This window comes from Bombina bombina, chromosome 4 (assembly GCF_027579735.1).
Source record: "Bombina bombina isolate aBomBom1 chromosome 4, aBomBom1.pri, whole genome shotgun sequence".
NCBI lineage: Eukaryota > Metazoa > Chordata > Amphibia > Anura > Bombinatoridae > Bombina > Bombina bombina.
The window spans coordinates 636,088,227-636,105,517 of NC_069502.1; the positions used below are offsets into that span (position 1 = coordinate 636,088,227).

The 17,291-nt window shown below is 39.2% G+C and overlaps 1 protein-coding gene across 1 annotated transcript in view; it reads left to right on the top strand.

Annotated features, from left to right (window-relative positions):
- The window catches only part of REPS1 (RALBP1 associated Eps domain containing 1), a 704,997-nt gene extending 690,759 nt beyond the window's left edge, over positions 1 to 14,238 (top strand). Inside the window, 1 exon segment of the mRNA XM_053710662.1 lies at positions 13,370 to 14,238. Coding sequence (XP_053566637.1) covers positions 13,370 to 13,438 — 69 coding nt within the window. The 3' untranslated portion in view covers positions 13,439 to 14,238.
- Positions 14,239 to 17,291: the final 3,053 nt, after the last annotated feature.

The following is a 17,291-nucleotide window of genomic DNA, read 5'->3' on the forward strand; positions in this document are numbered from 1 at the left end:
CCAAATGTTTATCATGTACATTGGACTCCACTTTATTTTTGGACATCCACCTGAAATTGGGGAGTCTGTAATAGATTTGATGGTGATAAAGAAAAAATGCTTCTGTTTGTGCAGTAGCGGATTGTTCTTCACCTTGTTATTCAGACCTTTTTTTGGACTATTGTAGATAATTTGGCCATTTTTCAGGCAGCCCATGCTTCCTTTGGATATAAACCGTGTTAATAATAGAGATGGAAAGGTCATTTAGCTGTGTATAATTGTAAAAAAAAAAACAATATTAGACCTTTTATAAAAAGGGACAGTAGTTAGAGATGTAAATAGTCCAAAAAAACATAATTTATGTAAGAACTTACCTGATAAATTCATTTCTTTCATATTAGCAAGAGTCCATGAGCTAGTGACGTATGGGATATACATTCCTACCAGGAGGGGCAAAGTTTCCCAAACCTCAAAATGCCTATAAATACACCCCTCACCACACCCACAATTCAGTTTAACGAATAGCCAAGAAGTGGGGTGATAAGAAAGGAGCGAAAGCATCAAAAATAAGGAATTGGAATAATTGTGCTTTATACAAAAAAATCATAACCACCACAAAAAGGGTGGGTCTCATGGACTCTTGCTAATATGAAAGAAATGAATTTATCAGGTAAGTTCTTACATAAATTATGTTTTCTTTCATGTAATTAGCAAGAGTCCATGAGCTAGTGACGTATGGGATAGCAGATACCCAAGATGTGGAACTTCCACGCAAGAGTCACTAGAGAGGGAGGGATAAAATAAAGGCAGCCAATTCCGCTGAAAAAATAATCCACAACCCAAATCAAAAGTTTTAATCTTATAATGAAAAAAACTGAAATTATAAGCAGAAGAATCAAACTGAAACAGCTGCCTGAAGAAGAGAAAACATCAAAATGGTAGAATTTAGTAAAAGTATGCAAAGAAGACCAAGTTGCTGCTTTGCAAATCTGATCAACAGAAGCTTCATTCCTAAAAGCCCAGGAAGTAGAAACTGACCTAGTAGAATGAGCCGTAATCCTTTGAGGCAGGGACTTACCCGACTCCACATAAGCATGATGAATCAAAGACTTTAACCAAGACGCCAAAGAAATGGCAGAAGCTTTCTGACCTTTCCTGGAACCAGAAAAGATAACAAATAGACTAGAAGTCTTTCTGAAATCTTTAGTAGCTTTAACATAATATTTCAAAGCTCTTACTACATCCAAAGAATGTAAAGATCTCTCCAGAGAATTCTTAGGATTAGGACACAATGAAGGGACAACAATTTTTCTACTAATGTTGTTAGAATTCACAACCTTAGGTAAAAATTGAAATGAAGTCTGCAACACCGCCTTATCCTGATGAAAAATCAGAAAAGGAGATTCACAAGAAAGAGCAGATAACTCAGAAACTCTTCTAGCAGAAGAGATGGCCAAAAGGAACAAAACTTTTCAAGAAAATAATTTAATATCCAGAGAATGCATAGGTTCAAACGGAGGAGTCTGTAAAGCCCTCAGAACCAAATTAAGACTCCAAGGAGGAGAAATTGACTTAATGACAGGTTTGATACGAACCAAAGCCTGTACAAAACAATGAATATCAGGAAGATTAGCAATCTTTCTGTGAAAAAGAACAGAAAGAGCAGAGATTTGTCCTTTCAAAGAACTTGCAGACAAACCTTTATCCAAACCATCCTGAAGAAACTGTAAAATTCTAGGAATTCTAAAAGAATGCCAGGAGAATTTATGAGAAGAACACCAAGAAATGTAAGTCTTCCAGACTCGATAATAAATCTTCCTAGACACAGATTTACGAGCCTGTAACATAGTATTAATTACTGAGTCAGAGAAACCTGTATAACTAAGAATCAAGCGTTCAATTTCCATACCTTCAAAATTAAAGATTTGAGATCCTGATGGAAAAATGGGCCTTGAGATAGAAGGTCTGGTCTTAACGGAAGTGTCCAAGGTTGGCAACTGGCCATCCGAATGAGATCAAAACCTGTGAGGCCATGCTGGAGCCACCAGCAGTACAAACGAACGTTCCATTAGAATTTTGGAAATCACTTTTGGAAGAAGAACTAGAGGCGGAAATATATAGGCAGGATGATAATTCCAAGGAAGCAACAATGCGTCCACTGCTTCCACCTGAGGATCCCTGGATCTCGACAGATACCTGGGAAGTTTCTTGTTTAGATGAGAGGCCATTAGATCTATTTCTGGAAGTCCCCAGATTTGAACAATCTGAAGAAATACCTCTGGGTGAAGAGACCATTCGCCCGGATGTAACGTCTGGCGACTGAGATAATCCGCTTCCCAATTGTCTACACCTGGGATATGAACCGCAGAAATTAGAGCTGGATTCCGCCCATACAAGTATCCGAGATACTTCTTTCATAGCTTGAGGACTGTGAGTCCCACCTTGATGATTGACATATGCCACGGTTGTGACATTGTCTGTCTGAAAACAAATGAACGATTCTCTCTTCAGAAGAGGCCAGAACTGAAGAGCTCTGAAAATCGCACAGAGTTCCAAAATGTTGATTGGTAATCTCGCCTCCTGAGATTCCCAAACCCCCCTGCGCTGTCAGAGATCCCCATACAGCTCCCCAACCTGAAAGACTCGCATCTGTTGAGATTACAGTCCAGGTTGGACGAACAAGAGGCCCCTTGAATTAGACGATGGTGATTCAACCACCAAGTCAGAGAAGATCGAATATTGGGATTTAAGGATATTAATTGTGATATCTTTGTATAATCCCTGCACCACTGGTTCAGCATACAAAGCTGAAGAGGTCTCATGTGAAAACGAGCAAAGGGGATCGCGTCCGATGCAGCAGTCATGAGACCTAAAATTTCCATGCACAAAGCTACCGAAGGGAACGACTGAGACTGAAGGTTTCGACAAGCTGAAACCAACTTCAGACGTCTCTTTTCTGTTAAAGACAAAGTCATGGACACTGAATCTATTAGAAAGCCCAAAAAGGTTACCTTTGTCTGAGGAATCAATGAACTCTTTGGTAAATTGATCCTCCAACCATGTTTTTGAAGAAACGACACAAGTTGATTCGTATGAGATTCTGCAGAATGTAAAGACTGAGCAAGTACCAAGATATCGTCCAAATAAGGAAATACCGCAATACCCTGTTCTCTGATTACAGAGAGAAGGGCACCGAGAACCTCTGAAAAGATCCTTGGAGCTTTTGCTAGGCCAAACGGAAGGGCAACAAACTGGTAATGCTTGTCTAGAAAAGAGAATCTCAGGAACTGATAGTGATCTGGATGAATTGGAATATGAAGATATGCATCCTGTAAGTCTATTGTAGACATATAATGCCCTTGCTGAACAAAAGGCAGAATAGTCCTTATAGTCACCATTTCTCCAACATTGGTGTGTCCGGTCCACGGCGTCATCCTTACTTGTGGGAATATCTCTTCCCCAACAGGAAATGGCAAAGTGTCCCAGCAAAGCTGGCCATATAGTCCCTCCTAGGCTCCGCCCACCCCAGTCATTCTCTTTGCCGTTGCACAGGCAACATCTCCACGGAGATGGTTAAGAGTATGTGGTGTTTAAATGTAGTTTTTTTATTCTACTATCAAGAGTTTGTTATTTTAAAATAGTGCTGGTATGTACTATTTACTCTGAAACAGAAAAGGATGAAGATTTCTGTTTGTGAGAGGAAGATGATTTTAGCAGACAGTAACTAAAATCGATTGCTGTTTCCACATAGGACTGTTGAGATGAAGTAACTTCAGTTGGGGGAAACAGTTAGCAGACTTTTCTGCTTAAGGTATGACTAGCCATATTTCTAACAAGACTGTGTAATGCTGGAAGGCTGTCATTTCCCCTCATGGGGACCGGTAAGCCATTTTCTTAGTTTCAAACAGAATAAAGGGCTTAATATGGGCTATAAAACTGGTAGACACTTTTATGGGCTAAATCGATTGCTTTATTTGGACATTTTATACATGTTTATGCTGATAATTCACACTTATAAACTTGGGGAACATTTTTTAACGTCAGGCACTATGTTAGACACCTTTTCCAGTCAGGGAGGGCCTTCCCAGTTGTAGGCTGAGCCTCATTTTCGCGCCATTACTGCGCAGTTGTTTTTTGAGAGCAAGACATGCAGATGCATGTGTGAGGACCTGAAAGTGCTTGGAAAAGTTTCTAGAAAGCGTCATTTGGTATCGTATTCCCGTTAAATTTGTAAACGGCTCCGGTTCCGTTATTTTAAGGGTTAAAGCTCTGAAAATTGGTATGCAATACTTTTAATGCTTTAAGACACTGTGGTGAAAATTTGGTAAATTTTGAACGATTCCTTCATACTTTTTCACATATTCAGTAATAAAGTGTGCTCTGTTTAAAATTTAAAGAGACAGTAACGGTTTTGTTTTAAAACGGTTTTTGTGCTTTATTGACAAGTTCAAGCCTGTTTAACATGTCTGTGCCTTCGGATAAGCTATGTTCTATATGTATGAAAGCCAATGTGTCTCCCCATTCAAAATTGTGTGATAATTGTGCCATAGCGTCCAAACAAATTAAGGACAGTACTGCCACAGATAATGAAATTGCCCAAGATGATTCCTCAGATGAGGGGAGTAGACATGATACTACATCATCTCCTACTGTGTCTACACCAGTTTTGCCCATGCAGGAGGCCCCTAGTACATCTAGCGCGCCAATGCTTATTACCATGCAACAATTGACGGCTGTAATGGATAACTCCATAGCAAATATTTTATCCAAAATGCCTGCATATCAGAGAAAGCGCGATTGCTCTGTTTTAAACACTGAAGAGCAGGAGGGCGCTGATGATAATTGTTCTGTCATACCCTCACACCAATCTGAAGTGGCCATGAGGGAGGTTTTGTCAGATGGGGAAATTTCAGATTCAGATAAAATTTCTCAACAAGCTGAACCTGATGTTGTGACATTTAAATTTAAATTAGAACATCTCCGCGCACTGCTTAAGGAGGTGTTATCTACTCTGGATGATTGTGACAACTTGGTCATTCCAGAGAAATTATGCAAAATGGACAAGTTTCTAGAGGTTCCGGTGCACCCCGACGCTTTTCCTATACCCAAGCGGGTGGCGGACATAGTGAATAAGGAGTGGGAGAAGCCTGGCATACCTTTTGTTCCCCCCCCCTATATTTAAGAAATTATTTCCTATGGTCGACCCCAGAAAGGACTTATGGCAGACAGTTCCTAAGGTCGAGGGGGCAGTTTCTACTCTAAACAAGTGAACTACTATTCCTATTGAGGATAGTTGTGCTTTCAAAGATCCTATGGATAAAAACGTGGAAGGTTTGCTTAAAAAGATTTTTGTACAGCAAGGTTACCTTCTACAACCCATTTCGTGCATTGTTCCTGTCACTACAGCAGCGTGGTTCTGGTTCGAGGAACTAGAAAAGTCGCTCAGTAGAGAGACTCCATATGAGGAGGTTATGGACAGAGTTCACGCACTTAAGTTGGATAACTCTTTTATTCTAGATGCCGCTTTGCAATTAGCTAGATTAGCGGCGAAAAATTCAGGGTTTGCAATTGTGGCGCACAGAGCGCTTTGGCTGAAGTCTTGGTCAGCGGATGTATCATCCAAGACAAAATTGCTTAACATCCCTTTCAAAGGTAAAACTCTCTTTGGGCCAGAATTGAAAGAGATTATCTCAGACATCACTGGGGGAAAGGGCCACGCCCTTCCACAAGATAGGCCTTTCAAGGCCAAGAATAAGTCTAATTTTCGTTCCTTTTGCAGTTTCAGGAACGGACCGGCCTCTAGTTCTGCATCCTCTAAGCAAGAGGGTAATGCCTCACAGCCCAAACCAGCCTGGAAACCTATGCAAGGCTGGAACAAGGGTAAGCAGGCCAAGAAGCCTGCTGCTGCTAACAAAACAGCATGAAGGAGTAGCCCCCGATCCGGGACCGGATCTAGTAGGGGGCAGACTCTCTCTCTTTGCTCAGGCTTGGGCAAGAGATGTTCAGGATCCCTGGGCACTAGAAATAGTTTCTCAGGGTTATCTTCTTAGAAATGAGGATTTTTCTGACAGATGTCAGAAAGTCAAAACTTTTAAGCGCTTGTCAAGTTCTTCACTCTGTTCCTCGTCCTTCCATAGCTCAGTGCATGGAAGTAGTAGGGTTGATGGTTGCAGAAATGGACATAGTTCCTTTTGCACGAATTCATCTAAGACCATTACAACTGTGCATGCTCAAACAGAAGAATGGGGACTATACAGACTTGTCTCCAGTGATCCAAGTAGATCAGAAGACCAGAGATTCACTCCGTTGGTGGCTGACCCTGGACCATCTATCCCAGGGAATGAGCTTCCGCAGACCAGAGTGGGTCATTGTCACAACCGACACCAGTCTAGTGGGCTGGGAATCCCTGAAAGCTCAGGGACTATGGTCTCGGGAAGAGTCTCTTCTCCCGATAAACATTCTGGAACTAAGAGCGATATTCAATGCTCTCAGGGCTTGGCCTCAGCTTGCAAAGGCCAGATTCATAAGATTCCAATCAGACAACATGACGACAGTTGCGTATATCAATCATCAGGGGGGAACAAGGAGTTCCCTAGCGATGAAAGAAGTGACCAAAATAATACAATGGGCGGAGGATCACTCCTGCCATCTATCTGCGATCCACATCCCAGGTGTGGAAAACTGGGAAGCGGATTATCTGAGTCGTCAGACATTCCATCCGGGGGAGTGGGAACTCCACCCGGAGATTTTTGCCCAGTTGACTCAATTATGGGGCATTCCAGACATGGATCTGATGGCGTCTCGACAGAACTTCAAGGTTCCTTGCTACGGGTCCAGATCCAGGGATCCCAAGGCGACTCTAGTGGATGCACTAGTAGCGCCTTGGACCTTCAACCTAGCTTATGTGTTCCCACCGTTTCCTCTCATTCCCAGGCTGGTAGCCAGGATCAAACAGGAGAGGGTCTCGGTGATCTTGATAGCTCCTGCGTGGCCACAAAGGACTTGGTATGCAGACCTGGTGAATATGTCATCGGTTCCACCATGGAAGCTACCTTTGAGACAGGACCTTCTTGTTCAGGGTCCATTCGAACATCCGAATCTGGTCTCCCTCCAGCTGACGGCTTGGAGAGTGAACGCTTGATTCTATCAAAGCGTGGGTTTTCAGATTCGGTGATTGATACTCTGGTTCAGGCCAGAAAACCGGTAACTAGAAAGATTTACCATAAAATATGGAAAAGATATATCTGCTGGTGTGAATCCAAGGGATTCGCTTGGAATAAGGTAAAAATTCCTAAGATTCTTTCCTTTCTGCAAGAAGGTTTGGATAAAGGATTATCTGCGAGTTCTCTAAAGGGACAGATTTCTGCTTTATCTGTCTTACTACACAAACGACTGGCAGCTATGCCAGATGTTCAAGCATTTGTTCAGGCTCTGGTTAGGATCAAGCCTGTTTACAGACCTTTGACTCCTCCCTGGAGTTTAAATCTAGTTCTTTCAGTTCTTCAAGGGGTTCCGTTTGAACCTCTACATTCCATAGATATTAAGTTGTTATCTTGGAAAGTTTTGTTTTTGGTTGCTATTTCTTCTGCTAGAAGAATTTCAGAGTTATCTGCTCTGCAGTGTTCTCCGCCCTATCTGGTGTTCCATGCAGATAAGGTGGTTTTGCGTACTAAGCCTGGTTTTCTTCCAAAGGTTGTTTCTAACAAAAATATTAACCAGGAGATAGTTGTACCTTCTTTGTGTCCGAATCCAGTTTCAAAGAAGGAACGTTTGTTACACAATTTGGACGTAGTCCGTGCTCTAAAATTCTATTTAGAAGCTACAAAAGATTTCAGACAAACATCTTCTCTGTTTGTCATCTATTCTGGTAAAAGGAAAGGTCAAAAAGCGACTTCTACCTCTCTTTCCTTTTAGCTTAAAAGCATCATCCGATTGGCTTACGAGACTGCCGGACGGCAGCCTCCTGAAAGAATCACAGCTCACTCCACTAGGGCTGTGGCTTCCACATGGGCCTTCAAGAACGAGGCTTCTGTTGATCAGATATGTAAGGCAGCGACTTGGTCTTCACTGCACACTTTTGCCAAATTTTACAAATTTGATACTTTTGCTTCTTCGGAGGCTATTTTTGGGAGAAAGGTTTTGCAAGCCGTGGTGCCTTCCATTTAGGTAACCTGATTTGCTCCCTCCCTTCATCCGTGTCCTAAAGCTTTGGTATTGGTTCCCACAAGTAAGGATGACGCCGTGGACCGGACACACCAATGTTGGAGAAAACAGAATTTATGCTTACCTGATAAATTACTTTATCCAACGGTGTGTCCGGTCCACGGCCCGCCCTGGTTTTTTAATCAGGTCTGATGAATTATTTTCTCTAACTACAGTCACCACGGTACCATATGGTTTCTCCTATATTTTTCCTCCTGTCCGTCGGTCGAATTACTGGGGTGGGCGAAGCCTAGGAGGGACTATATGGCCAGCTTTGCTGGGACTCTTTGCCATTTCCTGTTGGGGAAGAGATATTCCCACAAGTAAGGATGACGCCGTGGACCGGACACACCGTTGGAGAAAGTAATTTATCAGGTAAGCATAAATTCTGTTTTTGAATGTTGGTACCCTTACATAACGATTCAATATTTTTAGATCCAGAACTGGTCTGAAGGAATTCTCCTCCTTTGGTACAATGAAAAGATTTGAGTAAAACCCCAGACCCCGTTCCAGAACTGGAACTGGCATAATTACCCCAGCCAACTCTAGGTCTAAAACACATTTCAGAAGTGCCTGAGCCTTCACTGGGTTTACTGGAATGCGAGAGAGAAAAAATCTTCTCACAGGTGGCCTTACCTTGAAACCTATTCTGTACCCTTGTGAAATAATTTTCTGAATCGAAAGACTGTGAATCGAATTTATCCAAATATCTTTGAAAAATCGTAACCTGCCCCCTACCAGCTGTGCTGGAATGAGGGCCGCACCTTCATGTGGACTTGGGAGCTGGTTTTGACTTTCTAAAAGGCTTGGATTTATTCCAGACTGGAGAAGGTTTCCAAACGGAAACCGTTCCTTTAGGGGAAGGGTCAGGCTTCTGTTCCTTATTCTGACGAAAGGAACGAAAATGATTAGCAGCCCTGTATTTACCTTTAGATTTTTTGGCAAAAAGGTTCCTTTCCCCCCAGTAACAGTTGAAATAATAGAATCCAACTGTGAACCAAATAATTTATTACCTTGGAAAGAGAGAGAAAGCAAAGTTGACTTAGAAGTCATATCTGCATTCCAAGATTTAAGCCATAAAGCTCTCCTAGCTAAAATAGCTAAAGACATATACCTGACATCAATTCTAATGATATCAAAAATGGCATCACAAATAAAGTTATTAGCATGTTGAAGAAGTTTAACAATGCTATAAGCATTATGGTCTGACACTTGTTGCGCTAAAGCCTCCAACCAGAAAGTGGAAGCTGCAGCAACATCAGCCAAAGAAATAGCAGGCCTAAGAAGATTACCTGAACATAAATAAGCTCTCCTTAGAAAGGATTCAAGCTTCCTATCTAAAGGATCCTTAAAGGAAGTACTATCTGCCGTAGGAATAGTAGTACGTTTAGCAAGAGTAGAGAGAGCCCCATCAACTTAAGGGATTTTGTCCCAAAATTCTAATCTATCAGATGGCACAGGGTACAATTTCTTAAACCTTGGAGAAGGAGTAAATTAAGTACCCAGACTATTCCATTCCCTAGAAATTACTTCTGAAATAGCATCAGGAACTGGAAAAACCTCTGGAATAACTACATGAGGTTTGAAAACCGAATTTAAACGCTTAGTAGATTTAGTATCAAGAGGACTAGACTCCTCCATATCTAATGCAATTAACACTTCTTTAAGTAAAGTACGAATAAACTCCATCTTAAATAAATATGAAGATTTATCAGTGTCAATATCTGAGGCAGAATCTTCAGAACCAGATAGATCCTCATCAGAAACAAATAAGTCAGAATGATTGCGGTCACTTAAAAATTCATCTAAAATATGAGAAGTTTTAAAAGACCTTTTACGTTTACTGGAAGGAGGAATAACAGACAGAGCCTTCCGAATAGATTTAGAAACAAAATCTTTTATATTGACAGGGACATACTGAACATTAGATGTTGAAGGAACAATAACAGGTAATGGATTATTACTAATGGAAACACAATCTGCATTAGAAAGTTTATCATGACAGTTATCACAAACTACAGCCGGATGAACAGTTACCAAAAGTTTACAACAGATGCACTTAACTTTGGTAGAACCAGCATCAGGCAGCGTCTTTCCAGAAGTAGATTCTGATCCAGGGTCAGGTTGAGACATCTTGCAATATGTAATAGAAAAAACAACATATAAAGCAAAATTATCAAATTCCTTAAATGACAGGTTCAGGAATGGGAAAAAATGCCAAATGAGCAAGCCTCTAGCAACCAGAAGCAATGAAAAAAAGAGACTGAAATAATGTGAAAAAAAGGTGGACACAAGAATGACGACCACATTTTTTGGCGCCAAGAATGACGCCCACATTATTGTCGCCAAGTAAAACGCCCATATTTTTTTTGGCGCCAAGTATGACGCCACATCCTGTGATGCCGACCCACATTTTTGGCGCAAAAAAACGTCTGAACACATATACGTCAAAAAAATGACGCAACCACGAACAAACTTCCGGCGTCAATTAGGGCGCCGGAAATTACAAAATTTTTGCGCCAAAAAAGTCCGCGCCAAGAATGACGCAATAAATTGTAGCATTTTCAGCCCCCGCGAGCCTAACAGCCCACAGGAAAAAAAGTAAATTGAAAAAAAAAATTTAAGGTAAGAAAAAAATATTATTCATATGCATTATCCCAAATAATGAAACTGACTGTCTGAAATAAGGAATACTGATTATCCTGAATCATGGCAAATATAAGTTTAAAGACAAATATTTAGAACTTTACATATAAAGTGCCCAACCATAGCTTTGAGTGTCATAATAAAATAAGACTTACTTACCCTAAGACACTCATCTACATATAGTAGATAGCCAAACCAGTACTGAAACGAGAATCAGTAGAGGTAATGGTATATAAGAGTATATAGTCGATCTGAAAAGGGAGGTAGGAGAAGAAATCTCTACGACCGATAACAGAGAACCTATGAAATAGATCCCCTAGAGGAAGACTATTGTATTCAAATAGGCAATACTCTCTTCACGTCCCTCTGACATTCACTGCACTCTGAGAGGAAAACCGGGTTTCAACCTGCTGCGAAGCGCATATCAATGTAGAATCTAGCACAAACTTACTTCACCACCTCCATGGGAGGCAAAGTTTGTAAAACTGAATTGTGGGTGTGGTGAGGGGTGTATTTATAGGCATTTTGAGGTTTGGGAAACTTTGCCCCTCCTGGTAGGAATGTATATCCCATACGTCACTAGCTCATGGACTCTTGCTAATTACATGAAAGAAAATCGGTCTCTAAAATGTTTCTGTACTTTTAATATAAACCATCGTCAGTATGAAAGAATCTAATTGTGCCAAGAAAGAAAAGGTGCTTCATGGTTTAGTATTTAGAAACTTAGGAAAAAGAACAGTGACAAGCAGCAAGGTGTGCTGGGTTTTCTGCCAACCAGCTAATTGACTGGAATTCTGCATCTTGTTTAAAGTCTTCAAATGGTAGTAAGTAGTATTATTCAATGTATTATAAACACATTATTTTTACTCTTGGTGAGGTTAAAGAAAAACCTTCATTTAAACAAGAAACAGGATTGTGCTCTTCCAATATATAAAAAAAAAAGAAAGAAATGTTTTAAAGAAGTTTAGTTAAAGTTAGATTATTCTAAATAGAGTTAAATAAAATGTAATTCAGAGCTATAGCCTGGAGGTTAGTTGTAGTCTGTGTGCAGCTTTCAAGGATCTGACACCTTTACTGTCTCATCTCTTCCATCTAGAAGATGTATGTTGTCTTTCTTAAAGGGACTGTAACGTCATAATTAGACATTCATGATTTAGACAGAGAATACAAATTTAAACAACTTTCCAATTTACTTCTATTTAATTGCCTTCCTTCTATCACTTTTGGGGTGCCTGACGAAGGAGGTAAAACCCCGAAACGTTACTAATAAAGGTGACAATGTGTAAAATCCTGGAGAGTGCATCCCTTTCTTGTTGAATATCGATTTACTTGGAAGCACCCTGGGCAACTGTTGAAGTATTTGTGAGTGCTGATATAGATATAGATATATATAGATAGAGATACTACATTAATATGTAGTTTTTAAAGTTACAGCACCACACAGATAATTAATGGAATAATTTGACACATATTTGGTACCTGTTAATTTATGTAGCAATTAATGGTGCTAGGAGACTGTGTGTTAATCATCATACTCTAATTGAAAGTTTGGAAAAAGTGAGAAGAATTCAAGAAATAGGTAGAACTGGGATAAAGCAAGGGGATAGGGAGAAGACAGTCTTATCCAGCACTTATCCAGAGTTAATATAATAGTAACTTACTACTGCTGTCTTTTGTAAATTATTTGCATTTAGCATTAAATTGTAATTTAGTTTGTATCAATCCACTGACTATTACCATTTTTTAATTCAAATTTAACCTTAATGTGTACTGGTAACTAAGGGTTAATGGATTTAGTGGTGGATAAGACTGTCTTCTCCCTATCCCCTTGCTTTATCTCAGTTCTACCTATTTCTTGGATTCTTCTTACTTTTTCTAAACTTTCAATTAGAGTGTGTATATATATATATATATATATATATATATATATATATATATAAAGTGTGTGTGTGTGTGTATATATGTGTGTATGTATATATATATATATATATACTAATTTTTTCATTGGCTCATCCATTTAAAACATTGCAGCACACTTCCTGCACACTTCCTGCACTTTCATATAGGGTTTATGCATCTACGCCGCACTCAAGCCACCCTCTTTTGAAGGAGGCGCTCCTTTCCAAATACTTGTGTAACCTTTATTAAGAATGATTGTGTTAGGCTGTTGTTTAAATTCAAGTGAACCTGTGTGATTTAATCTCGTGGCGCAGAACACTATACTTTTTTTTCTCATACTCATCCATGTGTTAAGTTAGAAACCAGAAGCGCATTGCTGCTCCTTCAACAAATAATAAGAGAATTAAACACATTTGATAATAGAAGTAAACTGGAAAGTTGTTTTAAATTGTATGTTCTACCTAAATCATGAAAGAAAAATGTTGGGGTTTTATGTCCCTTTCAGTAAGTTTATGGCACAATCTGTCTGATTCTCAACAGAGACCATTTGTCCCACAAGTTACTGAAAAAAAATCTGATTTATTTCAGACTTTTTGTCCTTAAGAAAAGCTTTACCATAATTTTCTTTTCTTTTTTTTTTTAGGATGTTCTTGAAGAGAGAATTTCTTTGGAAGTTCAACTGGAACAGCTCCGACCTTTTTCTCACCTTTAAGCCAACTACTGCCAACTGTGAATACAGCCTAAATCAACCCAGACTTCCAGTGCTATGTGATTCAGCATTATAATGTGGCTTTTTTACGTATTGTCATTTTATATATGTTATCCTATAGTACAAAGAAATGATCTATTACCCACAGATCATCCCCTTGTTATCCTCTAAACTAGCATACCCTGTAAACAGTATAAATCTCTATCCAATATCAGTAAATAAAGTGCAATGTTATTACAGCAAGGCAACTTCTTGACAAATTTAAAGTAAAGCTACCTGCATTCTGCAATTACCGATTTAGCTTTTAAAATACTAACCCTCTTTTCATAAACCCCATATGTGTGTGTCCAGCACCAACGCCTACAGTTTTATTTTATAAGAATGAATCTCCTTTAGTTTTATTGCAAAAAAATGATGCCCTTTTTATTATCCATGTTCACAGTCAGTGACTGTTCAACGCCTCCTGAAATAATAAGTTCCTTGAGGTTTCTGGGTTATTCATCTGGTCTGAAGAACTTTCTTCTTCAACAAATAGGCTTTACTAATAGCAACAATCTCAGAGTGTATCCTGGTATTCAGGCTGATGTACTGTACTAGCGTTTGTTTTATATTGTATGATACACACCTTTTGATCTCATATGTAAAGTTACATTGAAAACTGATTAACAGCAATTATTGTATTTAATAGCTTATTCTGGCTGTGGGATCACAGATGTTTGAACTGCATGAATGTCTCAGCAGAGTCAGAAATAGCAAATGTGTGATTTTTACACCAATAAAACAGCACAATATTTTAACTTTGACTTTGCGTTTTGTATTTCATATATAAAAATGTCATAAGGCAGGTATTGATCAGACCAAAATACATGTTCATATAATGATGGATTAAAATGTCTCTCACTCTTAAGAACCATATCCATGTTGCTGAGTATATGGCTCTGACTGCTGGAGGGGGCAGAAATGTCCCACATCAAATGACCTTCAGGCTTGCGCTCAGTTTCTTCTTGTTTATGAGTATGGTACGGTGAGCTGGAGCTTTACTCCACAAAATGTTTGCTCTTTTGTACAGATGAATAATGAAATGTTTACTTTTGTGTGCACAGCAACAACAACAAAAACTCTCCCATTATAAATTGTTAAATAGATGGGGGGGGGGGTTCTTGGTACTTACTATAATTTATTTGTAGACTGGGTTGAACAATCAAATATTGTGTTGATATCACCATAGATTCCCTCAGCTATATAGAAGGTGTTTCTATTTGGAAACATTCTTATTGAGTTGCGGAATTTAAAGAGACATGACACTCAAAATGTGTTTTCATGAATCAAATAGAGCATGCAATTTAAAACTGCTTTCCGATTTACTTCTATTGTCAAATCTTTGTTCTATTGGTATCCTTTGTTGAAAAACATACCTAGGTAGGCTCAGGAGCAGCAATACACTACTGGGAGCTAGCTGCTGGTTAGTGTCTGCACACGTAATTGACTCCCATTATGCATTCAACTAGCTCCCAGAAGTGAATTCCTTCTCCTTCAACAAAGGATGCCAAGAAAATAAAGTAAATTTGATAGTTGAAGCATCTGGGGAAATTGTTTAAAATTGTTTGTTCTAGCTGAAGCATGAGTTTAATGTCCCTTTAAAGTCTCTATACGTTAATCTAACAGTATTGGGTGTCAAGCAACTAAGTATTGTTTTTGAATGGAATCTATTGGCGCCTCAGGACACTGTACTCCCAGGTATTCCAATATTTATTTTGTATTGTGGAAGAGATAATCTTCTCAGAGGGCTACAACATATTTTAGTGTTCTCTACAGAAAATGTTGCCAGGTGAGGGCAGTGTAATATTTTCTAATATATCATTTTCTTCTATCCAAAGCACAACTTAATTGCATCATTTAACATAAATGTATTTAATGATAATTTGTGCAATAAAAATTTGACATTTTTAATATTTGCTCATTTTAGCTTAATATTGGCTAAAATTGTAGCCGGATAGTCAGTAAAATCGGGTGGTGCACCAGCTAAAAAGGTCCTGGGGAGAACACACACTTTTTATGGCTAAGGTACAAACATTTACTTTTTACTGTGGAAGTGTAGTGTTGAGAAATTCAAAGATTTTTTTAAAGTTACTTATGTAATTAATTACCAGTCATGTTTTTTAAACTGAGAAATACACATGATAAACTTGCTAAGATAATTACTAATTTTTTTAAATCTTCTTCAAATCCATCTCTCTAAATAGTTCTTAGCTATATTGTATGTTATACTGTCACCATGGGTTAGGGCAAAATATTTGTAACTGTTAGGCCTGCAGCACATCACATAATGGTGAGCATTGCAGCTACACAACTAAGGTACTTCGTTGCCCACTGATGTGGCTAATGTAATATCTACCTGTAGTAGTGGTTACCTCAGGGTTTTCCATAGTAAGCTTCTACCACCAACTGCTGGTTATATTTCTAGTTGTACAAATATATTTACAGGAACATTAAATACCTATTTTGTGTTATGCATTGTGCTTGTCCCACGCTCCCTAGAGAGGCCAGTCAAAATTCTGTCATGTGGGTTTTCAAAATGTTGCAAATTAAAAATCTAGTTTAGGCAATTTGCAGCATCTTGAAAACCTAGTTTACAGAGTTTGCCCTTTATCCTCTGTGTGTGTGTGTGTATATATATATATCAGTGCTGATGTGCTTGCACATGGGTAGCAACTCTTTTTCAGATACGTGCAACCATAATTAGAGGGTGGTGCATTAAATGTATTTAGTGTTTAATGTCCCTTTTAAGTTACGTAATGGGACGTTAAATAATCACTCACTATATTAAAGGACCTGGAAGAGACCATCAGCAGGCATAAAAAACGTATCTCTTCCAAATAAAGATTTCATTTTCAAAACAGGTCTAAACACTTGTATTATAGGAAACCATCTATCTTTCGTGGCATTGCAACAGTCTACTTTCATTTTAACACCTTTTCTTTTAATAGCCTAGATACAATAGACAGTGCTTTCTCTACAGAGAATTAAAGCAGCTCCACTCAGGTGTGGATTCCTTATCCAGTGATTTTTTTATTATTCATTTGGTGCAGGCTGAGTAAAGGATATCGAATGTTAAGGATAGACAAGAGAAGGTAAATTAAATTATCACCTTTTTAAAGCACAAAGTAGCAATACCTCAGGAGCATGTTGAAGATCTTGAAAATTGCAGTCAAACTGTAGTATAGTTAGCCTTCCTGAAACAGTCCAAAATCAATGATCTGCTGCATTTGTGCAAACTAAGCTACCACGCCTGCTTCAAACTGAGACTACTTTGTCTTTAATAGTAGACAGAGTGCAAAGGTTTAACCACAATACGGCCCAAAACATGTAGACCGGAAATAATGACACTTCTGCAAGCCTATAGAAAGCAATCTAGCCTTTGCAATATCAATAATTTTCTGGTTAGGTTTCCCAAAAGTGCAAAGGGCCGGATTTACAAAAAGGCAGAGTAGGCATGTGCCTTACAGGCTCCCTCCATACAGAGGCACCTGTCTCTGCCTATTATAAATACCGGTCATCAGGCACCCTTAACTAAGATGGCCACTGGCAATCAAAGCGAGGAGCTAGAAGCAAACCCAATGCATTATCCGATTGGTTGTACATCCGGTGACCTCACAGAGACATTGGCCAATCAGATTCAATGTAATTCACCCATCTTCACTGTTTGTTTTTTTGCCTCTGCCTGGGGGGTTAGGTGGGTGCCCCGCCGATCCTCTGGCATCCCACCCCAAGTGAACCTTTGGGAATGAGGATTACTAGGGTGGCTTCGCCCCCCCTTGAACCCCCCAGGTGAAGGCAAAAATAGATGGTGAAGATT